The sequence below is a fragment of the Macrobrachium rosenbergii genome, chromosome 11, assembly GCF_040412425.1.
Source record: "Macrobrachium rosenbergii isolate ZJJX-2024 chromosome 11, ASM4041242v1, whole genome shotgun sequence".
Lineage (NCBI taxonomy): Eukaryota > Metazoa > Arthropoda > Malacostraca > Decapoda > Palaemonidae > Macrobrachium > Macrobrachium rosenbergii.
In genome coordinates, this window is record NC_089751.1 from 10,567,135 (window position 1) to 10,594,719 (window position 27,585).

The 27,585-nt window shown below is 36.0% G+C and overlaps 1 protein-coding gene across 1 annotated transcript; it reads left to right on the top strand.

Moving 5' to 3' along the window:
• Positions 1–1,944: 1,944 nt before the first annotated feature.
• Dhrs4 (Dehydrogenase/reductase 4) lies at positions 1,945–27,293 on the top strand. The gene is made up of 7 exons (XM_067111165.1): positions 1,945–2,171; positions 3,923–4,100; positions 10,490–10,567; positions 12,034–12,180; positions 14,562–14,696; positions 21,242–21,297; positions 25,606–27,293. The coding sequence occupies exons 1-7, from the start codon at positions 2,044–2,046 to the stop codon at positions 25,718–25,720; spliced, it is 837 nt and encodes a 278-aa protein (XP_066967266.1). The 5' UTR covers positions 1,945–2,043; the 3' UTR covers positions 25,721–27,293.
• Positions 27,294–27,585: the final 292 nt, after the last annotated feature.

Here is a 27,585-nt window from a genome sequence, read left to right on the forward strand (position 1 = left end):
ATATTCGTTTACATTTTTCAGTATACCTCGAGTTGAGTTCTGGTGCAAGTAGATTAGGAAATATCCATTTGATCAAAAGTATAATTGTAATTCATATTTTGAGTGCAGTCTGAAAAAAATAAAAGATCCCGAACCTGGGTTGATTGTCCTTTAAACAGATATCTGTGAAAAAAAATTAGTATAGAGTTAGCAGTTACTTCACCAGTTTTTAAATATTTTGTGGTTTGATCACTTTCTTTATTTGGCAGAGTAGCTAATTTCAGGTGCTTTGCACTTTTACATGTGGTATTCACTTTGGTCCATTTATGGGGTAAGAACTCCATCTCATATTCCCATAAAATTACGTTCGCTCTGAATACGATTTATTACAGATAATATTACCAATTTAATCTTTACATCTTCGTACAAAATAACATTTTTAAAAAATGCCCGATAATCATCACCTACAACCTCAGCCAAAACCATTTTAACATTAAAAGATCACTAACTTATTTAAATCATTTTTCTTCGTCTAATTTTCCTGCGCTATAAACGAAAATGTCGAAAATGTTTGTTAAGTTTAACCTTTTCTCGTTTAAATAACAGTTGCTGATTATTTAGGGATGACTGTCAACTCCTTTCATGCATGTTATGAATGACTGCTGATGACATTTACTTTCTCATCTTGATGACATTAAAGTAAAACATCAAAAGGTTTGGAGTGATTATTAATTTTTTGAAAAAACATAATTATTCTATATTTAAGCGCATAAATTTTTGGAACAAACATAATTATTCCATATTTCAGCGTTACAACTGCAAATTTTATGAGACAGTGCAGCCTACTATCTCGCTGAATGACCGTGCTACAACTTAGTATATCACTGGATTTTCTATATATCGACGCAGAGATCTTGCGATGATTTAAGTTCAGATTATTGCATGGCTCCATTTTCACTGCTTGTCGATATAAAGCCACGCATTAAAAATGCATGAACTAGAGTGTCTTAATACTGAATTGACGTCAAACGAGCAAGTAAATCAGCCCGCAGTGTGTATGTATTTTCACCATTCGCACAACACCGTAAATGGTAGTATATTTGTGTTATCAAGATTTTCAACTAAGCGTGCGTTTAGCGCGGATTCAGTGAACAGGAGAATACAGCCTATAGTATTTTTTTTCCTCGAGGGTTTCGTATTTCTTGAGCATCCATTCCTTTACAGTTGTATATAGGGCACTTCTTTGACGTTATAAGTTTCTTTTATATACAGGTCGCGGCTCTGACTTTATGAGTTTCGTTAAATTCTATTTTGGGTATTGGGTCAACTTATTTTTTCATCCAATAAATGTAAAACATTTTGACAGAGTATTTACATGGTGTGGCAGTATAGTTGCTGATCATTTCTTACTTTTCAGAACTAGTACATAGATTACGCCACAAAACCAAGACAACTAATGTAATGAATTAGTATGCCTCTGCACATCTTTTGATTTGTGGTGGATCGAGGGGACGGGGAGGGGTTAAGACAGGCTCTAATCATTCCTGGGTAACGTGCTCAATAATATTATCATGATACACTTTGACCCTGAGCACCCCCTAACTGTTCCGTTATACGCATAACTATACAAATGAATAACTGAATATAAATACCTCGAACAAGGAAACATAGTAAGATGAATTCAAGTCACTGAACATCTAGAACATCAAGATCGTCAAAAATGCATCAAAAATCATCTTACCTAAAATTTAACGATATAAATATCCACTTAAAGCCATTCGAAGAGATACGAATTCAATGTTTTGTTGCCAGAAAATAGATATCTTACACTTTTAATTTTTCTACTGTCAGTTGCTAACAATAATTAAGGACTCATATAAAAGAAGAATTTTTATAATAAATTATTGAAAAGTATATCCAAATATAATATCTATAGTTCAATATAAATGATAGCCGGTTTCGTACTCCGCCATACGTCAGGCACCATCGGGATCCATCTCTTGAATAGGTTCGGGATTGTAGTTGTGATAAAGTACTTCAGAATTTTGATATAGATTAAGGAATATGTTTCTGCTACGTCATTCAATGGCAAGTGCCTTTTCTTCAGTGCGAATGATGGCAACGTCATCTCCTTTACAACAAAGCAAAAAATTGGCAGGAAAGGTGGCTATTGTCACGGCTTCCACGGATGGGTATGCATGATAGGACATTGTCTACTATAAATTATTAGCTAACCTAGTCTGTACTAGTAACTAGGTTAGAGTATGAAATTCTAATGGCTGTTAAGTGTTACTAATTTCGGTAAAAGAATACTCATTTTTACGATTGGAGTTGTAACCTTGCATGGGCATCTTTAACCTGCTCCTGAATATGCTGAAAAATATGGTTTTCATTAATCTTTTTATTTGATTTCCATTCAGTGCTGAACTTTTTATACCAAATCATTGGCAGAAGGATGTGGAAACATATGGCCTGGTATTATCTAAATTGAAGATATTATACCATTAGGTAAAGATTATAAAAAAAATTTCTTGCAGCATTGAATTAACCAGTGTCTAACAGTTTCCATCTAAATAACAGCACTAATTGAAATCCTTGCCCAAACAACAGATTAAGTTTACTCTTTATATCACTTAGTCTATATAGAAATGCTCTTGAGGACTGATTCACAGGTGTAGAGGACGTTATTTTTGCTTAAACAATTTTTTTTGGCTAATTGTACTTTAAACCATTACAGTATTGCATTCCTGAGATAAAAATATGATTTTCTTGTTTTCATGTTTGCTTTGAACATTTTTGAGGTTCATTTCATTTGCAAATGAGTAGCTAGTTTTAGGGATACTGGAACCTCCCTTATATCTTTCAGTTCAGTGGGAAAATGGGATTTTAGGTGGGGTGAAACACTAAATAAGTGAAATACAAAGATGGATTTAACCTAACCTAATCTCAGGGTACTGTAAATCAAAACAGTTGGGTTGCAACCTAAGCTAACATAACCTAGGGCACTGAGGCCTTACCCAGCTGCTGGGTGAATAGCTTCAACCCCCCTTAACTGTCAACTGTCAACAAACCTTACCTTAATCACAATCAGCTTATAGGATTATCAGTGATTTGTTAGAATACATCCATGTATTCAATTTTTTTCTATTTTCCCCATCCAAAAATTTGCTTCCCACTGCAGTCCCCTGAATTGTAGGATATAAGGGGAACCACTTTTTGATGTACCCGGTACATCTTGTCAGCAATCAGGCTTATCCTCCATTGCAAGACTTCCACTTATGTAGAGGCAACCCTTGGCTCAGCCGGCACGCCACTACAGGGTAAGATGAGCACTTACCAGAGGCAGTATTCACCTGCAGTAGCTCTCTTACCAGGTAAGGAAACAACAGTCATTGTTTCAGTGCTAGCCATCCATTCTATTTCAAAGTCGTTATCACACCTTAATGTGTTGGAGTAGAATATGTCCATTCATCCCACCCCCTATCAATGTGGGAGTCAGCTATGTAATTACTTGGTAAATTACTTATATGAAAATTATATTTTCATAATAAAATTAGGTTTCATATATACTTAACAAGTAATTACAGAATCAGCCTCCCTCTTCCCTTCTAATAGACATTAAGAGCACAAACAGGATGAAACTAAAGGCTGTCATTCCAGCACTACCCGTTAAGTGGGCGGGGCTTGTCATCTACACTAACTATCAAAGTGCTACCGCGATTTCTAAATAACGGCTGCTGTGTGAGGTTAAAACTATAGCTATGTAATTACTTGGTAAGCATGTGTGAAACTTAATTTTGTCATGAAAATATCCTATTTGATACTTTACCAACCTAACTGATTTCACATTTTATAGCTCTGCACTCAAGTTAGGCTTGATTAACTGTAAAAATGGATAATTTTGAGGTTTCGTGTCCTAATTATATAAGCATGTTTATTTCAGAATTGGGTATGCAATAGCTGAGCGGCTTGGGGTAGATGGCGCTCATGTTGTTATCAGCAGCAGAAAACAAGGAAATGTTGAAAGAGCTGTCAGATCCTTGGAGAGTAAGGGATGCTCAGTTCTGGGATTCCCATGCCATGTAGCAAAAGATGAAGACCGGGCAAACCTTATAGCAAAGGTAAACATGAATGTTATAAAAATAAATATGGTTGATATCTGTTAGATAGTTAAGTGTGGTTTCATACACTGACATTAATATTTAATGCATGATTTCATTTTTAAAAGGTGAACAACAGAGGCTGTGCTCGTGTTTGATCACAGACTTATTAGCTTTTTGTAAACTCTAGTATCCTGTCCTTGGCATGTAGGGTACCTTGGCAAACTTTTCCCCTACATTTCAAGAGTATACTTTTATTTTGTCTCCATTTTCATTTCCCCTCATATATATACCAAATAATTAAGCATATTCCTTACACATTCTCTTTTTTTTTTTTTACTTTTGTAGCAGTGCTGAACTCACTACAGTATACATTTTCCTTCTTGTCAAGATTCCCAGCCTTTTGTATTGTAAAACTAAATGAGTTTGTAATTTATCAACAGCCATTCTCAAGGCCAGGCTATTTAAATAGAAAGGACATACAGAACTTGTAAAAGAGATAAACTGCCAGTCTTATTAAGCACTCCAGATAAAATGCCCCTGTATCCAGCAGCTTGATTTTGTTGAACAATAACACCGCAGTAGTGGTATACGTCAACAAACAAGAGGGAATCGTTTTTTCCTCCTGTTTCATCTGTTGACATTTGCAGGTACTTGAGTGTTCAGTGACGCATTCGATAGCTCAATTAGCCAGATACATTCCAGTGGGGATGTATTGGTAGGTGAGCTTGGCCTCGGGTTTGAGTGATCGGGACGGAGTATGCTCTTCACTCTTTTCTTCACAAAAATTCATGAAGAGACTGCTCAACTGAGAGATCCCTACCGTCTTTCTGTTTGCCTCCCGGCACAACAAAAGTCGGTAGTTTTCTCGCTCCTTCGTGCCTGACCCATGGGCTGCTACGGTGAGGCATGCTGTCTTTATGGGAAACATCGATGTCTACGTTTTTCCCACCATATTTGTCTGTTTCACTACGGGTTCAACAAGCATTGCTCACCCCAAGTTACAGACAAATGCTGGAAGACTTCGCCTTTCGCCCAACCTGATAGCTCTGCTTCCAAGGCATCAAGAAGCGGTTCTTCAGGCAGTACATCCTTCTGTGTTCAGGACTGGGAGACTTTCCAACTTCCCTTGCAAGCATAGGTTTTCTCCCCGAGCAGCAACGGGTATAGCTGGATGTCTCTTGAAGTCCTCTGCAGCACTGTTTCAGGGGCTGGATCTGTCTTCATTGGTTGGTGTCATCAACGGAACTTCTCAGGTTAGAGTCGCTCTTCAGCAAGTCTGGTCTTCATCTTCTCCGCCGAGGGTTGCTTCTCTCCGTTTCAGTTGTGAAGAGGCCCTTGTGACCTAGTCTTCTATCTGAAGTAGCCTTTTTCTCCTCAGTCAAGAGTTAGCTACTGATGAGAAGCTTCTTCGGTCTTGCTGTCTCAGGGAACTGATCCCTGGGTGGCATGTGACTCATTCAGGGTTCCTGTCCTGTGCTGTGCACGTGCCCTTATGAGAGTTGTCGGACAGAGATGTGCCCTCTTAGGACCATCTCTCATCTCGCTCCGGCCTTGGCGTAGAAGATGGAAGAACAGGTGAAGGGGATCAATACTTTGACTCCTTCTCAGATGTCGTAGCGGACTCCATATCCATCGGCATCTGTTGTCAGGTTCGAATCCTTCTTGTTCCCCTTCTTCCTTGGACTTTGTATCAGTGATCCAGATCAGTCATTACACTGTCCTATTAGGGAGCTGCATTACTTTCACCAAAGGCTCAACATTCCTAACCTGGATGTCATATCCATCTCTGATATTTTGGGAGATGAAGCAGATATTTCTGCCATCATCTCTTTTTTAAAGTGTGTTAAAATTTTTAACGATATTTAGTTTATTTCTTAATGTACTTATTACATCACAGAATTTTAATGACATTAAATTTTTATTATGTACTGTATATATCACATCATTCATTAAACTTCATACTTTTGTTTATTGGTCACATCACTTCATTTTATTTATTAATCATTTCCTTCATGAATTCATAACCTTAACATAATTTATTTTCTCTTCATTACGGTGCTGAATGGCCTTCTTGGCGCCAGTGCCTGGGCTTTTGCCCTAAATATCATACATCCATCCATCCATCACCCAAGGAAGAAGTGTCTAAGGACACATCTTTCTCCTGGCTTCGTGAAGCGATCAAAGGATGTACTCGGCAGCTGGTGACGACAATACCTGTACAATCCACCCAAGAGCTCACGAAGTCAATGGCTTGGTCCATCCCTCGCATTCCAGAAGTTTCTGTCAGTCTGGAAGCAAGATGTGGTCTCATAGACCACACTCTTGTCTTCTACCTTCAGTCTTGCCCACAGGCCCTTGGAACCTTTTTTCCCTTGGTCCTGTGGTGCTCCTCATCAAGTTGCGTTTTCTTACCTGCTCCTTCAAGAAACCTGAGGTCCTTTACATTACATTTTTATGCCCGCCTCATGCCACCCCTTAGTATGAACCATGGCCAAAAGGCAAACTGGAATGTTTACATCCGGGCAGGCGGGTATTCCTGCCTACCTGGCAGTAGTTACTGCCTAACCACCTTGTTCAAGAGTTTAACGGCTGTGTCCAGCTTCGCCGTAAGTAATTCTTAATGCAAAGGACCTCACGTTTGTATAGTTAGGAAAAATACAATTTACTTTTAAAAATTGTGATTTTATATGCTACAGAAGGTATCATATATTGATGAAAGTGCCTTATACAATACATTCTTTTCTGCAGGGATGGATTGTTTATGTGAATTTCTCCAGAGGAGGACTTAAGGTTACCATTTCTGTCCTTCCTGCTCTCTTCTAATGCTTCATTGGACCACTGAAGATTGGACAGTATTGCCAGTATTGTGAGTCTTTTCTAGGTTATCCTTAGGAAATTCCCATGTGTTTTCCTTTTTCCGGGTGAAGAGACACTGGTTTTTTATTCCTCTCTCTGACTGAAGCATCAGGAGAATGTTGATTGTATCACAAGTTTTCATGACTTCCAAGGAAGGTTCAGAGCAGTTCCCCTCCTTTGGTCAGTCTATGGACCATTAGCTCCTGTTCTCTGTCTTTGTAGGATCTGAAAGGATCTTGGTGGAAGGACTGAAGAAGCATAAGCTTTTCTCCTACTCCGTACATCTTGGTCACAAGCTTTTAAAGGAGGTATTGCCAGAACTGCTGTGGTTGTGTCATAAGCCACTCTGTCAGTTACAAGATGGATTTGACAGAAGGGTTCCTGTGCTTCTTCTTGGCTGTTGTCATTTAGCAAAAGAAGGTATGGGGAATCATTTGTTGGATACAATGCAAAGTTTTTGACAGAGGGAGGTACTTTAGTCCTCAACCAAAGCCTCCAGCTCTAGGTGGAAGGTGAAGATGTAACAATATTTTGCCTGATCTGACCTCAGTTTGCTGCATGAGTTCCTATGTTAGCTCCTCATTTTTCATGTGGAAACATTGGAGTTGGACAGCTCTCTCATATCTCTAGACATCTAGGATATTTGTTTCCATATCCTTATACAGTTTACCTGGATGATTGATTAATTCTAACTGTCACAGCAACAGGGCTATGGCTAGGACTGAGGGTTGTACCTGGACTGGCACCCCAGCTGAAGGTTATTAGCTCATTTCCATCCATTTAAACATTTTTGGAGGCAGAGGTCAGGACCCTGACACTGCCAGTGACTCACCTTGTGGCTCCTTTCAGTGGTCCAGGAGTATCAGCATGGCCTATATGTCAGCTCTTTAAGCTGAGTGGTATTATCCTCCAAAAGGACCTTGGGAGATTGGTACCATATGTCTGCTTCAGAATGAAGCCCTGCATATTCAACCTCCAGAATAGTGATTGGGGCTAATTATTGATGGGCTTGTCATGAAGCATTTGAAGTTTTTAGTAGAAAATCAAAACTTTTGGACAAACCCTTCAATCATGAAGAAGTACCTTCCTCCCAGTTCCTTCATCCTGGCTTTTACGAATTTTTCTTGAAAGAATAAAGTTAGCAATTCTTTCTTATTGATGAGTCATAGGTGTGCATGCACATACAGTCTCTTAGCAGTTGATTTTATATTGATTCTTCTTCCATCTTCAAGTCTTCATAAATTACTAGCCTGGGGTAATGTGACAATGCAAATTAAGGTGGTTGTCACCGATTGGTTTGAGAAATTTTGCTTTTATGCTAAAATGTTAGACTTAGGACTAAACACTTAATCATAAAGCCCTTAATTGATACTCAGCACATATGCAAGAAGGTAGTCCTGGACAATATAAGAAGTGAGGAAGACTGTGAGTTGTATACTAGTGAAAAGATGCAAAAGAAATGAGACATCATCTAGAGACCTAAAGTAATGGGAATGCAGTATCTAAGATTTATGAAACTTAAGAATAATCTGTGTTAAAAGTTGTGGTCGTCTGATGGGCCAACTTGTATTTTGTGACCAAAATTCATAAATCAAGATCTTTGGTAAGTTATAAAGATAATTACTGCTGATATGTAAAACGATGAAGTATCATTTTTGTTGATACACTGTAGTATTCATAAAACACTTAGTGTATCTACTATATATTTCAGGAAGTTTGGGTCATCATTTTTTTTTGCCAATATCTTTCATACCAATCGAGTGATGAATATGGTACTTTGAAACAGAGTTCCTCACACCCTCCTCTAACTTTTGATAAAAAAAATTCCATGTCCAAACACAGACTTTAAAGGCACTCTACTCCTGAATTTTAGGTTATAGCCAAACCTAGCGAGTCAAGATTTACGAATTCATTCGGATAAGCACTCTTGGGGTACTTATCCCTCCCAACACCAACCCTCCCTCATTCTTTAAACCTCGCTTCCCCGTCTGTGTTTTCATTCATTCCCCATCCTCTCTCTCTCTCTCTCTCTCTCTCTCTCTCTCTCTCTCTCTCTCTCTCTCTCTCTCTCTCTGTTCTCAATATTTCTTATGTAATGGAATATTTTCAGGCCCACACTAGCACTGCAATTTTTCAACTGAGCATTGTAGAATGAAATAAGCTAATGACCTACATGGTTATACAGAATTTAGGGGTTTCTGAAATCTTAGTAGTTGATAAATGAAATGTCAGGCTACATGATGGGTTTATCACTTGTGTATCCAGTAACTACATAGAAGGTTGTTTCGTCACTGCTCAGCTTTATGGCTTACATGTTGAAATGTCCCTGTGGATGCAGAAATGCATTTGCTATAGGTCTTCTTGAAGTTTATAGCTGGGAGAAAGCTGCCCAAAAATTAAGAATAAATCTGGATAGGTAAGATATTGCTTATGGTTATATTTCATGGTCATATATATAAGGGAAAGATAAAACTGATTTATTGGCATACTGTACATCTATGATATTGTGTACATTGTCTCAAATGGTCATAAACTGTTCTGTGATTTTAACCCATTATTTTGTATTATATATGTAAAGGGGGAATTTAGAATAAACATGAAATAACTTTTTATCACAAAATTATGCAAACAAAATAAGAACAATCACATCCATGAAGATGTGTAATGACATCAAGGAAGAGTAGGGAGAAGAATGGTGAAGTCCAAGAGGAAAGTTGGGGGTAGTGAGGAATTTACTATGAGCAGGTACTGCACTCAGAACAAGTTCAGTAGTTACCAAGCTTGTATGCCCAAAAGCATTAATCAGTTTGCTGGCTACCCCATCAAATTCAATAGTAAAGTGCCTGAAAAAGCTGAATTTGGAAATTGAATTTATTACCAAAAATTAGGGGAGAGTGTGACAGACACTGTTGCAAAGTAACACACCAATCCATCAGTTAATTTGAAAAATATTGGCAAAAAACGATGACTCAAACTTCCCGAAATACATAGTAAGTGTCCTCAACCAAAGATGTTGGTAACTTGCTTTACTTTTGATTTGTGAGATATTCCTTGTCCTCTCTTGGTTATGATGGAATTTACTCTTGTAAAAGTGCAATTCCTTTGGTATCCTTAAAATACCATATAAACCTATATTTTTAAGTTTTATACCTGACTGTTATAACTTTGGATTGACAGGAAAAATTATTGTAAAGTCAGATCTTCTTGATTAACAGGGTTGCAACTAATTAGATGCCACTTCCTTGTGTTGCCTTGTAGCTACATAAGCAGTAATATAAATGTAATTATATACCCTTTCAAAATATGGGAGTAAGTACTGTAGTACAAAAGCATGTAAGTTACAGATTATCAAACTCATTCAATAATTGGGATCACTCAAATAATTTTTTACCTTTTCTTAATCTAGGGGTTTATCTCTCTAAAAATACAGTACTTTAGGGTGCATGCCATAAAAGTAGTTGCACTCATTTATAAGGCCTTTATTTCAGAAATTTTAATTGTTTGTCTAGTGGCGAAATATGACTTTACTACCAAAAATTTTTTCATTCCAGACTGTCGAGAAGTTTGGCGGAATTGATATTTTAGTCTCAAATGCTGCTGTGAATCCAACAGTCGGTGGTGTGCTAGATGTAAGTTTTATATCCTTCCAAAAAGCTTGTATTTTCTGTTCTGTTGTTATGTTTTACAGTAGTTTGCTGTTTTGTTTCATGGTGAGTGATATATTATTACAGCATATAATTCTTAGAGCAATTTACTTTTTTCATTACTTTGTCTTTGAAGACTTCATATGTCCAAAGAGTTTATTAGCTGTTGACATGGAAGAGCTTATATGCTGTTTACACAGGAGTTTTCCATTTCTTAGCTTGGGTATATTGCAGTAAATTAATCATTCTTAGGTACTTGAACCTATGACTGGGATTTTATGACTTACGTTTCAATACAATGTGTAAACTCCAAAATTATGGTCTAACACCATAATGTACTGCAATCTTTACTAAAGGGTGTATGCAGCAACCCTTCAGCCCCTAACTGCACCGCCTTCTTATAGATGTGGTCTTAGTATATATATATTTTTTTTTGTTAAGTTATACTGTTTTTATTGGATCAAATTTATTAATAGTTCTTTTTAGCAGAATTTTATATATTTATTTATTTATTTTAAGTTTTCTTTTTGTTTTTTTCTTTTTAATCAAATTTATATGTAGTTCTGTTTAGCAGAATTTTATTTTTAATTTTTATAACATACTATAAAAGTGAAAAGATCACATTTAGTATTCGGCGTCAGTGACCCTGGTAGTTGTGACGTCAGATAACCCACAATTAATCAGTCAATCACCTTCATTCCCACTTCCTTTCTACCATCTTGCTGTCTAACATCTCTAACTGGGGTTTTCTCCCATTTTTACATCTGGATCCTTGTACACAATCTGGATCCTTGTACACAATGTATTTATCTTGTGTTATCACTCCATCTCCCCCTGTAAACTCTCATGAATGCTAAATGGCTTAAAGTACCCTAGTGCTTGGCTCTAAAGCTTGATTTCTTGACTCATACATTCATCTGTCACCATCAGACAAGAAGTGTGAAGAGCAACTTTTCTTCTACCCAAGTAACAACTTAACATTATGATATAAGGTGTCTGTGTCATTGTGTACACACATTTTCAGTAACTTTTATAATCCATAAAATCAAACCCCTTACATTACTGATGGGCCCTTTTTGCCCCCACTGATTCTCCATATATTCACCACATAAAGTTACCAAATGATGTTTCCAGTTGGCTCAAGATTTCTTTTATCTAGTGAAGTAATGTAGTTAGTTAGTTATAAATGATTTGTTTAATGTAACTCTTGGCTAACACACACACACATTGTTTTAGAGCATACATAAAACAAGCGAGCTTTATATTTGTTAACTGAAACTCTGAATTTTATATTTTCAGGTGTGGAACACCAAATATACTTTCTAGTTGAAGCAAATTGTACTATTTAGTGAAAAAAGTACATCTGACACATTTCACAAAACTGTGTATAAAAAATATACAAAGGTCTTGAAAAAAGCCTTGCTATTTCTTATTTTGGGTGTATATTACAGTGTCCTCCAGGTGTTTGGGATAAGATCTTTGAAGTCAATGTAAAGAATGCTCTGCAACTAAGCCAACTGGTGGTACCTGAGATGCAAAAGAGAAATGGAGGTGCCATTGTTTATGTGTCTTCTATTGCTGGATTCCAGCCTATGCCAGTAAGTGCACATGAAATTATTTTAAATTAACATTGGTTATGGAATATTTCCTCCCTCTGGTTAATTGTACCTGGTGTAGGTAAGAGGTTCATATTTCTTTAGTGTTTCTTTAGTGACTAACCTCTCATTTTTTTTATTGAAGATGCCCTTCATTTGCCCTGAATTCTGTAGACAGAATAAAACTTACAGCTTACCCAAATACAAAATGAATTCACCCATATAAATTATCACTGTATTATTATTATTATTATTATTATTATTATTATTATTATTATTATTATTATTAAGTAGTTTCATTAGACCACTGATTCAGCTATGTAGACTTATACTGCTGTTCCAAAGGATCTGCTCGTAGATAAAGGGTGAAAAATTGAGTAGTACTACTTGAAGAAGTTCAGACAGTTATAGTCAAACCAAAATTGCTACAAACAAGTAGTACATTTTAGACGTTGCCGCTTTAACTAGATTTGAATATAAAATCTTGACCTAAGTTGGGATAACATGTAGCGGTGGAGACACATTGCCACATCTCTATGCCATGTCAGAAAGTGTAAGCATAATGACTACTGTGTATTTAACTGTGAAGACAGAAAATGAGTGAAAGAACTGAAGTCTGATAAAAGAGTAAAAGTTTTAAAGTTAAAAATTACAATAAATGTAGGCTTTATAGTTAAAGGGTATGATAAGAATGGTTTAGTTTCTAATCATCTGCAATTGATTATTTGACTACCCAAAATCTAGCCCAGACTCACTAATACAAATAAATGATCTGAGATTAAAAAAAAGTTTTGATTCCTCAAGTGAAGGTAGATTGTAGATTATGCCAGCCTTGTCCCGCAGCAGTCTCTTGGCAGTATGTGGATGAGATGAATAGTATATTATAATCAGATTAAAGAACTCTGAATTGAGGGAGTCAGATTAACTTTACCCAGGTTATAAGTCAGTAAGAAGTTTGGCAATGTTGTTAATGATATCCATGTTTGTAGTCATTTTGTTTTGACTGTAGGTGGGATGAGACCTTTTGGAACAGTTGAATGGTAAAAGTAAGAAAATAATTCACCAGAGTCTACAGAGAATCCGAAAATAACTTTTTTTACTTCTACATTCCACTATGCAAGACAAAGGGAAACATGCCTAAAGTATACTGTATGTGTAAAAAAAAGATAGGTAAGCTGGTGAAAATTCTGTCTGCAGACCAAGAAAGATGCCCAGTACTACTGTAAATCATTCTTCCTTCTTCCATAAGTGTGTGTTCACTTTGTGTTTGGTTTATGTAAAGGAAAAACTATGAAACTGCTTAGTTACTCCATTGCTAATCTTGTTTCTGGTTTTTGCAATCATTTGTGTCACAGCAACCTCATTAAACATAGACAGTATGTGGCTGTGTTCAAATCTTGAATGTTCTCAAGTCCACAAGTGTTTTTCTCTGTCAGACATAGGAAGAAAACATTAGTGAATTATAAATGCTCTTTCTAATATTTTTTGTACTTTACTCAGAAAAATTGCAATTACAGCTGACATACTGTCATAAAAGAACTAAAACAAACAGCAAACCATGAGTGTATTTATGGGCAAATATATACAAGATGTACTGGGACGGGGAGATCTAGTACATTTCCCCATGAAATCTGAAATCACACTAATCTCCCTGTACAGTATCTTGATCTGAAGTTTGAGTGTTGCCATTTAGTCATTTATGGCCTCTTCAAGTGATAGAAACATTTTCGTGCAAAATGTGTTCAAATATTATGGCACAAAATAAGTGTTCATATGAGCTGAGCCAGAGATTCATATGCAGTTATTGGGGATCAAAAGAGCCCTGCCATCCATTTGGGGTTAAGGCAAAAAGTCTTTTTGAAATTATTAAAGAGAGTGCCAATGAAAATATGTATATGCAGTAGTATACAGCTAGTCGTATGGGTAGTTCCAACGCTCACGCAAAGTATGGGTCATATTTCCTAAAATTAAATTGGCACTATTCAGGGTTTTTGTGAAAAAGGTAATTTTGTTTGAAAAAAATTATGTATTATATGTGATTTTACTGTTTTCATACATGCTTACATTCACTGATACCTTATATATATTTTGGTTTTGAGACAATTATGTAAATGAATACATCCTGTTAACAGGATACTAGTCTTACCTTCTCTGTTTTCACATTGGTTTTTTATTATTCTGTTAATTTTATTATTAGTTCATTAACAGTAGTAAAACTACTATAAAGTAAAAAAGTGTTTGTGTATGTATACATAATACACACTTCTTCTTATCCTTGATACATTCAGTTTGATCTATAATTCCTTATTTTGACATAAGATGATCTGTAATGCCTTATTTTGACCTAAGATAATCTTTCATTCACTTGGTCCTTTATTTCACAGCTACTGGGTGCCTATAGTGTAAGTAAAACAGCCCTTCTTGGTCTCACCAAAGCTGTAGCACAACAGGTAGCTTCAGATAATATTCGTGTCAACTGTTTAGCCCCAGGAATTGTACAAACCAAATTTTCTAGTGCAGTAAGTAGATTGTATTTTTAAACATGTTTTTATTGGTTTTTATTATGGTATTCCATCTGCTTCTCTTTCTGATCCTTTGTCTTGCTGTTATTTTCACTCTCGTTTACAAAAAAAATTCTTTGAGCCAGCCCAGTGAAAATCTAGAAATGTGTCTAAATGGTATGGTCAAACAGCTTTTAAATGTTAGCCAGGATTATAATGCAAGTTTTACAAATACAGTGCCCTTTCTGTAGTTGGCAAAGGTAGAATTCATATTGCTGATGACATCATGATCAGAACTATAAACCTGTGCTAGTCATTTCACTTCTTATTTCTGTAGCCTGATTAATCACCAAATTAGTTTACAGTTTCACAGCCATTAAAGTTTGGTGAATGATGATAAATTGATGTATTTTGTTTTCATTTAGTATCCCATTTTGTTGATTGAGTTCCAATACAAGTACTGCAGACTTATTACTGTACTTGTTCAGTATTTAAGGATACAGTGGGTCCCCGGTAATCACTGGGGTTAGGGCCCACAACCACCCTCGTTAAGCAGAAATCCACGATAAGTTGGAACACCCCTCTAAAAATGCTTATAACTGCATGCTTTAATAGTTCAAACACCAAAGGCCGCCTCTAAAAATGCTTATAACTGCCTATTTTAATAGATCAAACACCAATTGTACCTTAAACCATCATCCTAAAACCCTTTAATATAATTTCAGAGTCATCTTACAACATTACCCTTATGAATATGTGGCTTACAGCTACATGTGCAAACTAAAATCTAGTCCCCCCTACATTCAAACACAGCCATTTTCTCTTACAGTATTGAAGCTGTCCCATTTTCTTTTTTCAGATAGCTCAAAACACTGGTAATTCACAAGTAGAGTTGAATACTTTACACTACTTAAATATTTAAATATGCATTGAAAAAATACCAAATTATGAATGCAATTGACAGTGATAAAATATCCTCTTGTGTATGTCCATGTTGCAATGATATACTAATTTTCAAATATTAATACATTATTAATGTAAACATAGCAAAATGTCGATAAAATGTTATTTCACTTACAGAATCCATTTGTACTGTATAGTATTATATTGATCTGTTATGATCGTAATATGTACATTGAAAGTCTATCATCCCAGCATTTGTAATGTTTACGTTCTGAGAATCAGCTGATTGAGCTTGCTACTGAAAGAATTAGGAAAATAATTTTTTAGTTGCTAAAAGAAACAAATGCAATAATGGAATTATTGTTTTTGATTTTGTACATAAAATTGTATGATACAGTAATTCATATTTCATTAAGAGAGAGAGAGAGAGAGACAGAAACTAGTGTTTACAAATGAAGTCTCAACACAGCAGCTGGGGATGAGACATTGACTTGACAGGCTGGGGAGGAGAGTACAGTATAACCTTGTGTTGCTTACATATGAAATTCGGATTCTAAATATTATTACATGATTAGAGATGAAACATCAACAGTGATAGAATATTCTCATGTGCACTGTTATAATATGTGATAATCATAGAGTCAACTAAACTTGCAAATCAAAGAAAAAAATATGGCAATGTACCTACAGTAAAAACAGTTACAAATGTTGTAATGATCTTTTTTTTTACACATTATGATGACAGTACATCATTATAATACAGTGTAAATGAATTCAGTAAGTGAAATAACATTTTACTGATATTTTGCTGTTTTTTTCATGAAAGGATATGTATACTGAGAGAGAGAGATAGCATTTTATTGGTATTTTGCTGTGTTTACATTAAGCACACCCCTAGACTGGGCAAACTTCAAGGTTGGCCAATTTGAGAAAAAAAAACACACTTACGTGGAAAGAGGAAGATATGCAAATGCACATGGTGTAAGAAAAGGAAGTTGATAATGTATGGGGCCTGTTTTCCAAGACACTCGTAAAAATATGCTAATTTTACAGTTATACATGTTTTTCTAATAATTTATTTTATTTTATTTTGTAAAATTATAATTACAGTTTACACAGTATCATAACAGATGAGAACTAAAATCAGTAACAAATTCTGAGTACAGTATATTTAGTGTAAAATATTTACAAGATTTACTTAGATGGGGAGATGCAGTACTTTTTGTGAGGTATACATGTTTTTTCTAATATTTCTTTGCACTTTTCTTTGTAAAATTATAATTATAGCTGACATACTATCATAAAAGGTAAGAAACTAAAACCAATAGCAATCCCTGGGTATATTTATGGGCAAATAAATAAAAAGACGTCATGGGATAGAGTATCAAGTCTCAAGGCACACTGATCCCCCTCTGTCCTGTGCTGAGCTACTACAGTTGCCATAAGTCATTTATGGACCATTCAAGTGATGTGAACATCTTTCCCGTGTGCTATTAATACTCATATGAGTTAGCCCTGTCCATCACACAAAACCTGTTATAGATCCTCATGTGATCATGCCTGTACATTAAGGGCTAAATTGAAGTAAGGGGTCATAAAGTAAGGACAGTATTCACATTTTTTTTTTTAAGAAATTTAAGCATTAATGCTTTGCTGAGTGCTAGTTACCAGAGATGCTAGTCAACTTATATTAATTTTATCTATGGGATTTTACCCCAAGTTTTTAGATATTTTCTCTTTGGGCCTGTTGTAGGCAATAACATATATTTAACTTTTTGAGATGAAGACGCTGGGAAATCATCGTCATAATCCATGTTTCATTGGCACAATGTGTTTCACTGCACTATGTCACTTGCAGTTCCTCTCATTCATGTGTAAGCGTGCAGTTACTTCTCATGTTTCATGATAATGGAAATTACAGACATTTTACTGTCATGGCTCTTGTCATCCATCTCGTGGCTCCTTAATAGTCCTTATAGCTTTTGTAGGTTCATATAGTAAGTTATTCCTTTTCCCCAAGGTTTTTCTAAGTACCCTTAGGTTCTGTTCTTTCCTTCTTTCAGCACTCAAGCCTAAGTTGCTACATGGGTAGTAAGTTGTAATGGGTTTTCATGAAAAAATATTTTTGAAAAACAAATTAGTTTTTCCTATACAGACCCATAATTTTTGCACCAAGTGCCCACCTCCCAACCCCAGGTTTTTTCATACCTTGTCAAGATTATACAGGAATCTATGCAGTTGCCCACCAGAGAACCTGAGGGAATCAGTTTTACTTGCTTCATCTACCAAGGAGAATGGTTCTATTTTTTTATGGTTGTTGATTGTCTGGAATTCATGCAGATGTACAAGTAGAATATACAGTAATACTTTGATCTTACATGATTCGAGTTGCGCGAATTCACACACACTTGAACTTTTCACTGGAACCTAACTAATGGGCATACGCGATTTTTTCACAGACACACGAAATTCTCGAGAAACCCTGCAGAAGTGGTTGTTTAATTTTTGAAGTAATTTACAAGTCTTCATGCTTTTATGTGTAAAATCTGTATGAAAAATGTATTTCATTCTTTTATGTGTAAAATCTGTATGAAAAATGCATTTCATGCTTTTATGTGTAAAATCTGTATGAAAAATGCATTTCATGTTTTAATGTGCAAAATCTCTATGAAAAATGCATTTCATGTTTTCATGTGTAAAATCTCTATGAAAAATGCATTTCATGCTTTCATGTGTAAAATCTGTATCAAAAATGTATTATTTTTATTTTTGTACATGCATAAATATGATGCAAAGGTAATTTCAGCACATTCACTTAGTGTACTTTTACAAGGTGTGTTACCCATTTGCAAAGTTACTGCACTTTTCAAAGATGATACCCCTGCAGAAAATGATTGTTTAATGTTTGAAGTACATTTATAAGTTTTCATGCTTTTAACTGTAAAATCGATATGGAAAATTTATATTTATATTTCTGTACATAAATATCATACAAGTATTATGTCCATTTACAAAGTCTTTGTCACATGGACTTTACATGACCCTGAGATGAGGTTGTTCAGTCGCGCTCATTTGATGAAATGAATTCGTTAATGTAATATCAGAGATGTAACTAAGAGTTGTATAAGTGTCATTCTTTGAAAATTACTCTGTTCACCTCGGAGAAAAGTGCTGGTGCAATCTATATGTGCATGTAATTACAGCACGTTCAGTTGGTGTACTTTTACAAGATGTAATACCTAGTTACTGCATTTTTCAAAGATGATACCCCTGTAGAAAGTGTGTTTAATTTTTAAGTTTTCATGTTTTAAGGTGTAAAATCAGAATGGAAAACTTGTATTTATATATTTGCGCATAAATACGATAATACAAAAGCAGTACAGTTACTTCATGACAGTATCTCTCTCTCTCTCTCTCTCTCTCTCTCTCTCTCTCTCTCTCTCTCTCTCTCTCTCTCTCTCTCTCTCTCTCTCTCATTCGTAGTTAGCACTCAAACATACTTTTACAACTTATTATTTCTCTGTACGTCATTACCTATACAGTATATAATTTTAAATTGATTGAATTTTACCTGTACTGTACTACCTTCTACGAACATTATGTACATGTTTTCGATATTTTATGGAATTGTACTTTTGTTGACTGACACGACATTCGACATTTTGGCTAGTGACGCAAAGAAAATGGCTATTACTCTAAGTGACAAAGAAAACGGCATCCCATGAATTAGGGGTAACATTAGTATACGTACGCACCTACTGTAAATGCGATATTATGACACTGTGCAGTACTCAATTTTTATGTCAACCATTTACTGTATTCCTTTTTTAAGGGTAATAAGCTAAATTTCAAATAAAATTACACTAACTTTAGTTCATTTAAAAGTTAGCTTAATACTTTGGGAGCATGATTAGGGTCATATTTAGTACTTAAACTCTAGAAATAAACATTTATTAGCATTTTTAAAGACCATGCCAAACTTACGCGAAAATTCACCTTGCACGAGGGGCTCCGGAACCTAACCTCGCGTAATTTCGAGGTATGACTATAAAAGAAATGGTATGTTTGAAAAACTAATTTTATAGAAAATTACATTTTCACTCTATTATAGACCTGGAAAACAAGATTGTTCAGTATGCTGATGATGCAGCACTTGTGAGTGTAGTAAAGTCTCCACGTATGAGAAATGAAGCTGCCCTCAGCCTCAGTTGGGACATGGACTTGGATCGGTGAATGGTGTAGTAGGTGGGGTATGAGGCTGAACTCCAGTAAAACTAAAATGCTATTAATTAGCAGATCTCGCACAGATTTTCCACCCTATCCTCCCCTTCAGGTGGACGGGACTTTGTTGAATGAGTCTGAATCTTTAACTTTCTAGGTGTAACTTGCCCCTCACATCTGAGAAACATCTGATGAAAGTTTCAACAAATGTAGCACAATTATCTCTCTTTAGATGGTTCGTGGTGGTAGGTTTCTGTTTTCTAATACAATATTAGCAGTTATGACTTGGACCATTGATGGATAGTCTCTTGTTTGCCACTTTTCATAAGTTGTGGTTTAATAGAGATCTTTCACATTCACAATTGACCCCTGATCCCATTTTCCTCCTGAAAGCAACCAGATTCACTGAACAGCAGCACCAATATGCAGTAAATGTGTCTTGCTGTCGAACTTCTCAGTTCCAGAGGTCCTTTATTCCTCACAGCATTGGACTGTGGAACAGTCTCCCTGAGGATGTCATGTAACTGGAACTTCAAAAGTTCAAGCGAAGATGCAATGCATTACTACCCTAATGCTATTGTTTCCTTCATTTTAATATATTTTTATCTACGTATTAATTTATTAATTTATTTTCTCATTTTAATAAGTGAGATCTCTTCCTTCTGTATTTCCTTTTACCCTCTCTTACTTTCTAATGAGCCCCATATTCTTTGGAAACTTGAATTTCAAATCAGTGGTCCTTGTGGGTTTGTTCCATATGAATAGGCTTCATCTTGTGAGTAATGAATAATAAAACATCTGTAATTGTTCCTGATTACAGGCAGTCCCCGGTTATCGGCGGGATTCCGTTTCTGAGGGTGTGATGATAACCGAAAATCAGCGATTTTCGGGGCTTATCGGCGCCGAAAAGCACCGATTTTCGGTTATTGGCGCCTCTGTTAGGTATGTATTGGTGCCAATACCCAATTATCAGTGCCGATAAGCGGAAATCAGCGATTTTTGGCGCCGAAAATTGCCGATTTTCGTCGCTAGTCAAGTGCCATAAAACCGGATCACTGTTAACCAAGCCCGCCGTTAACCGGGGACTGCCTGTATTATATAATCAGTATACTGCCTTGGGTCATCTGTTCAGTAGTCCTTTTTTTTTGTTTGCTAAGGTCTGATTTTTTATTTTAGCCATACCTTTTGAATTATGCAAGATAGTAATTTCATATTTGTCATCCATATTCCGCTAATTAAACCTATACTGTATTCGGAGGGAGTTAAACTTCATATTTGGAAGTCAAGGAATATTGTATTTCACAAACGTCTCTGTTTCAACTGTAGATGGGGTTATTCATTATACTTGAAATTGAAAAGTTCCTTTTTTTCTAATATTCAAGAATACTGTACCATTAGATCACTCGAGTAATTTGTGTATTCCTTTGTTTTCTTGACAGTTAACTGAAAATGATGCTGTCCATGAGAAAATACTAGAGCAAATTCCACTGGGAAGGTGAGTTTTATTACTAATGTGCAATGTGAAAATTTCAAGAAATAAATAGTGCATTTATGAATGTTATTGAATTGAATAGATCTAATTTTATTTTGATCCTTTGGTATTTTGAGTTCCCTATTGTTCCCTTTAAGAAATTGTTTCAGAGTTTTATAAACTACAGGTAGTTGGTAGGTTATTATGAACAAAAATTACTTTTCCATTTCCCTTTCTCCCTTGGTTTTCATGGTTCTGTGGCATCAGTCTTGCTTTGCTAGCAAGTTCCAAGTTCCTAGCCATATTTTGGAAAAACCTGTATGTTCTGTGTCCTTAAGGTGTGAGTTATGTACCAGGTTGTTAGTAAGTTGTTGTAGGTCACAGTAGGAATGAAAAGAAAGTAAAATGACGGATGTGATGGACCAGTTCTCTGTGATAATAACACTGTACAATAGAGCAAGAGGACCTCTGTGCAGTAACCCCCTCCCCACTATGTAATGTGAAACCAAGTATCAGTCTCTGTCTCTCTCTCTCTCTCTCTCTCTCTCTCTCTCTCTCTCTCTCTCTCTCTCAACTTTTTATTTTGTTTATTTCCACTTTTTCAGTAATGACATAAAGCACTTGTCTTTATTACATGCCTTCATCCTCTTGATCACCTTATCCATCCTCATTTATTTTAGTACATAGTCTTTCCTTATATTGCACAAGTGCACCTTCTTCATTCTTTAGGGATCAAGATATCTAAAAATTGGATTTTTTCCATTTTTTTCCTTTTCCCAATTCCTAAAGCATTTTCTAAGGGGCCACTTGATTTTGGAGTCAGGTATACCATAGTTTTTTCCTATCCCTAATTTTTCTCTCTTTTTCCCCCAAGACCAGAGCATGACTTTCACATCCTGTCAGATTTTATAAAAAAAAATAAATAAATAAATAAAAAAAAAAACAGGCGTTGACATAGGAAAAACCTGTTTTTGGTAGTCGCTGTTGAGTCCTCAAGGAGTTACCTTTCATGGTCTACCAGAGCCCCATGGTGACCAAACTAATATCAAAGAATCCTCTTCTAGTTGGTCTTTTTGGCCAGGTATCGTGTCATAATGATTAACATTATAACACGTGATGGAGTATATAATGGTCTCAAAGATAAGAGGGCACTTTCCCTTATCTTCAGCAAAGCTGAACCCAGTTTTTCCAATGTCAAAAGAACCTGCAAGAAAGAGAAGTGACTATTGCGCATGTGCATCTGCCCTCCTGTTTACAACTGGGCCGTTAAAATCCCATGCCTCTTCGTCAGGAAGTGGAAGGGTTTTAGGACTCAACAGCGACTACCAAAAGTAGGTTTTTCCTACATCAAAACCTGTTTTTTGGTAATGTAGTCGCATGTTTCGTCCTCAAGGAGCTTTACAAAGAAATTGACAGGTAACGAAAAAAGGCTTAAGCTCTCACTTTTTAATCTCAACACCCCAAAGGAAATACTCCCGTAGGGGGGCAGTGCTGTCAGTGCACCTCGTGCAGGGCACTGTAGACATTACTTAAGGTTCTTTCCAGAGTGCCTTCGGCCCCTAGCTGCAACCCCTTTCTTTCCTTTTAATGTACCTCCTTTCATATTCTCTTTCTCCCATCTTTCTTTCCACCCTCTCCTAACAATTGATTCATAGTGCAACTGTGAGGTTTTCCTCCTGTTACACCTTTCAAACTTCTACTGTCAATTTCCGTTTCAGCGCTGAATGACCTCTTTAGCCCCAGTGCTTGGCCTTTGGCCTAAATTCTACATTCAGTTCAATTCCAAAGGAAATAACATTTCTGGTCTGAGGTCAAACCACAGACTTCAAGTCCCATTCTTTATTCCAGACAAATCCTCTTCAGGTTTTGGTACCAAGGAACAAGAAACTACACGAACTTACGTTTTAGGATGTACAGTAGTTCTTTAGCATACTCACCATCAATAAGACCCCTGGTTTTCTGCCATAGCACCTAGGGGTTAGACTAACCATGCCGCCTACTGATACACAGTGTAGTCAAATTTGTTCGAGCACGTGGCAATAATTTAACTGATGACCACCCTGTACATTCGGAGACTTCTTCGAAAGAGATATTTCTGAAGAAGGCCAGCGACGTACAGTACTTACTTTTCTAACATCATGTGACCTAGGAAAGCAGTGTGGATTTGCCTTTTTAATGAGAAACACTACAATCATTCTCAGCCCTTGTAGGGAGAGTGGTTTGTTTGTGCTAGGATGTAGGAAAAGAGGACCTGGGATGTTTGCCGTGACTTCTAGGTAAACTTTAAGTGCCTGAACCGGGCATGCCTTGTCTGCTAAATTGAGTTTTCTTATAAGAATGGATTTCCTTTTTAAAGGATCCATATTCTTGGCCGGGAATGATGGGCCAGGAGACAACAATAATTGATGGTCAGCTATTTGCACGATGCATCATCCCCATCTAAGAGAGCCCAGTTCACTAATACTAGCTCCTGGTGCTAATGCACGTGCATTTGTAGCATGTGCATTGTAGTTGTATTGGGTCCGCTGAATTGAGGGGTTGATAGAAGTCTAAGCACGTTGTCCAGGGAAGCTCTTCGTTGGGCGAGTCGGTAGAGCTGTGGACTGGCACTCACCAGGCCCGAGTTTGAGTCTCCGGCCGGCTAATGAAGAATTAGAGGAATTTATTTCTGGCAATAGAAATTCATTTCTCACTGTAATGTGGTTCGGATTCCACAATAAGCTGTAGGTCCCGTTGCTAAGTAACCAATTGGTTCTTAGCCACGTAAAATAAGTCTAATCCTTCGGGCCAGCCCTAGGAGAGCTTTTAATCAGCTCAGTGGTCTGGTTAAACTAAGGTACACTTAACTTTTAACATGTCCAGGGACCAAGTAATTGGAAGCCTTTCAGGAGTGGGCCTTTGTAAAGCAAAAGACTGCAGAAGGGAAGTGACAACTTCTATACTGGAGTCAATCCTGAATCCATAAAGTTGGGGTTCTGTTAATGCAGCCTTTTATGCCATGACTGTTGTAACCACAAGGCATTTGTCTTCAAAAAGGCATATAAGAAAAATAAGAAGTGTTTCTGTAGAAATCTCAACTGGGCTCTCAGTATGGATATAATCTAACCGTATCTTCCATAGGGACTGTTAGTGCCGGATAGATGATATTGGGTGAGTAATTATCACTACAGATATTTTTTAAAAATCTATATGTGAAGGTCTCAGCTCAGAAAGGAGGATGCATAAACAACTTTCCCTCCTCCTGTCTGGGATAGAACAGCAGACAATAGTGGAACTGATCTTTTTGTCCATTGTTGAAGTAATAGGAACCAATGCCTGTACAGAACACTCAGTTACACCGAAGAAACTTGGGTACATTTTTTACTTGTTTTTAGGGCAGCTGGATTATTAGACTTGGTAATAAGGTAGACATTGTCTGTGCGATGCAGTTCTCATAGCATTTGTTATGTGCCAGCAAATTCAAGTTAAGTAACTGTTAACCTTATTGACAATAGATCTGGAGGGAGCCAGTAAGTGTTGTAGTCCTTAAGGAATGAGGTTTAACTGTAAAAAAACCATGACATTTTAGCAAACCCAGAACCATTCACTGGTGTTATCTTCATTTTCTAGAATGTTCAGTTTCCTATTACAGGCTAGGTAAACACTCCCATTGTATCAATTCATGTGGCTCTACCTCTTTTATTTTGACAATAGTGACTATCTCAGGAGGATATTTTCCCTAATCTGGAGCTCAGTTTTCTGTGGTTTAACTAGGCTATTAGAGTAGAAAGTTTACAGCAGCTACTTGAATAATAAATAGGATTCTAGAGTGCTATTCTCTCTTGAACAATTTGTCTATCTCTGCATTCACCTCCTGAAGAATCTGCCTCCTATTGTCATCAAGCATTTTATTGTCTTCAGTCATTTTGCTGTACATTTTCCATTACTTGCCTATTCTTTCTTTGCACTGCATATCCTTTTTCCCATCTACAGTATATACACATAAAACAGTATTTTTTGCTTTCCCAATTATTCTGTTTTACCATCCCACAATAAGATACCTGTGTTGTTACTCCATATGTATTAAGTCTACATAGATTGCTTGCTATGCAAGGGACACCACTTCACCTCTCCATCTGGTTCAGGCTCCATTGTACAGTACCTTTATTTAATGCATTCTTCATCCATCTTGTGTTTTTGCTTGAGAAGAAGTTTGTTTATTGCTATTAAAAACAAATACATTAACATTGCAATTATTGTTAAGCTGAGTCAGTATAAAGTAAAGAACAAATACTGTATACAAAGAAATTGCAATGTAAGCAATACTGACTGTATGCATTTAACTCTTTTCAGAGTAGCACAACCTCACGAGATGGCTGGTATCATCTCCTTTTTAGTCAGTGATGATGCATCGTATGTCACTGGAGAGTCATTTGTTGTTGCTGGTGGTATGACATCAAGGCTGTAGTTTTACTAGGAATACAGTATATGCTTTTGTCTCTTCACTGCCCAGGTTTTGTGCCATTGTATTTCTTCATTTTGATAAATTCATAATTCTGTGTAGTATACATACTGTAGTACTTCCAGCATGTTAAGGTAGCAGCATATGATGATTTAGTTGGTGGAATTTGCAGTGTACATGTTTATAGAATTATATATTTTATTATGATATATGTGTTGTAATCCTGCCAAAGTTAAATAAGAAGGGCAATGGTAGGTAGCATTTGCAGAAAATTCTTATTGCTAAACCATTACAGTCTAGATTAAAAATTTAAATTTTAATACTGGAATCTGCTTTGATTGCACTTAAGTTATGAGGAATTTATTATAATATATAAGGTTTATTCATGGTAAGGGTGATTGAATGTTAAATTTTTATTGTACCCTGATATTCATAACTAAATTGGTCACAAGTTACTAGTATGTGTCTTGAGATTTTCATGTATGATGAAATTCATCTTTAAGAATAAAGAAAAAATGTTATGGTTCAGAATACAGTACGTATTTCTTTTTGGAAAATATTCTTGGATACAAGGAATTTCAACTTTTGTTAGAGTAAGGTTCTTGCTCTTAAATACAAATTGTGAACATCATTATCAGTCAAAGGATACTAAGTTAATACAGAAAGTCTGTACTTTGTAAATTATGAAATGCATGATAGATTTTGTTAAGAACAGTGGAAACATGCTCGCTGTTGGAAGTGTTATAACCAGTTGTATGGTATTGTAAAGGTCATGTATTCAAGTAGTAAGTAGATTCCTAGTTTTTTTTATTGAATTTAATGTAAGGTGGTGATGGTCCTTAAAAATTTAGTTTTGGCATAAGATTTACTTTGTGGGAAAAAAAATTGCAGTTTTTAATTATAGTATACTTACTTCTTTTCAGAAATCAGTTGTTCATATAATACTTCTTTTCAGGAAATCAGTTGTTCATATAATACTCACAGGTACAACTGAAAGCAAGAATTTTTGGTAGTATATTATATGAAAATTATAGGAAACACTATTAAAATTAATTAAATATTTAAAGTAGAATTTTTCATGCTGTACTGTATTGTGTTCAAGAATCATTTCTTTCATTATCTTTTAGAGATACTAAGAGGCACATCACTGTGATAGCAAAATGAAGTAAGAGGAATTCTCCATATTTAGTTGGTTTCCCCTTCCCTGTCTGTTAATCTTGGATTCTGACATTTTTAAAAACTATATAGTATCATGTTCAGTAATATGCTGGTTATTGAAGGACCTCTTCAACCACATATCACTCAGTTATTTTAAGGATTTTCACAAATTCTGTTCATGCTGTTGCATGCATCTGTAGACATTTTAATTTAACAAAATTGCAACTCAGTCCTCTCATTTCAAGTTGAAACACTTCAAGCAATACAAAATATTTACTTTGAATGGCTGTGCTAGGAACAATGCAGAAGTATGTAAGATAATTTTAGTGTGGTACATATCCTGGTATACAGTATGTACTGTTTGTATTTCTATGAGATGTACTGTATATTTTTACAAAAATAATAAATTTTAATATCTTTATTGAAGTCATTGTTGGTGCTAAAATATTTTAGTAGACAGAGACTTTACAAAATTTATATAGAGTACAGGCAGTCCTCGCTTATCGGCGCCGTCGGTTAACAGCATTTCGGTTTTACGGCACTTGGCTAACGACATCGTTAACCAGATTTTTAGCGACAGTATGCGATTCTTGGCGTCAGCAAGCAGTTTATCAGTGTCGGTAAGCGGTTTATCTGCTCTTATAAGCGGTTGACAGTACCGATAAGCAGTTTATTGGCACTTAGGACGTCGTAAACGCCATGTATTACCGTAA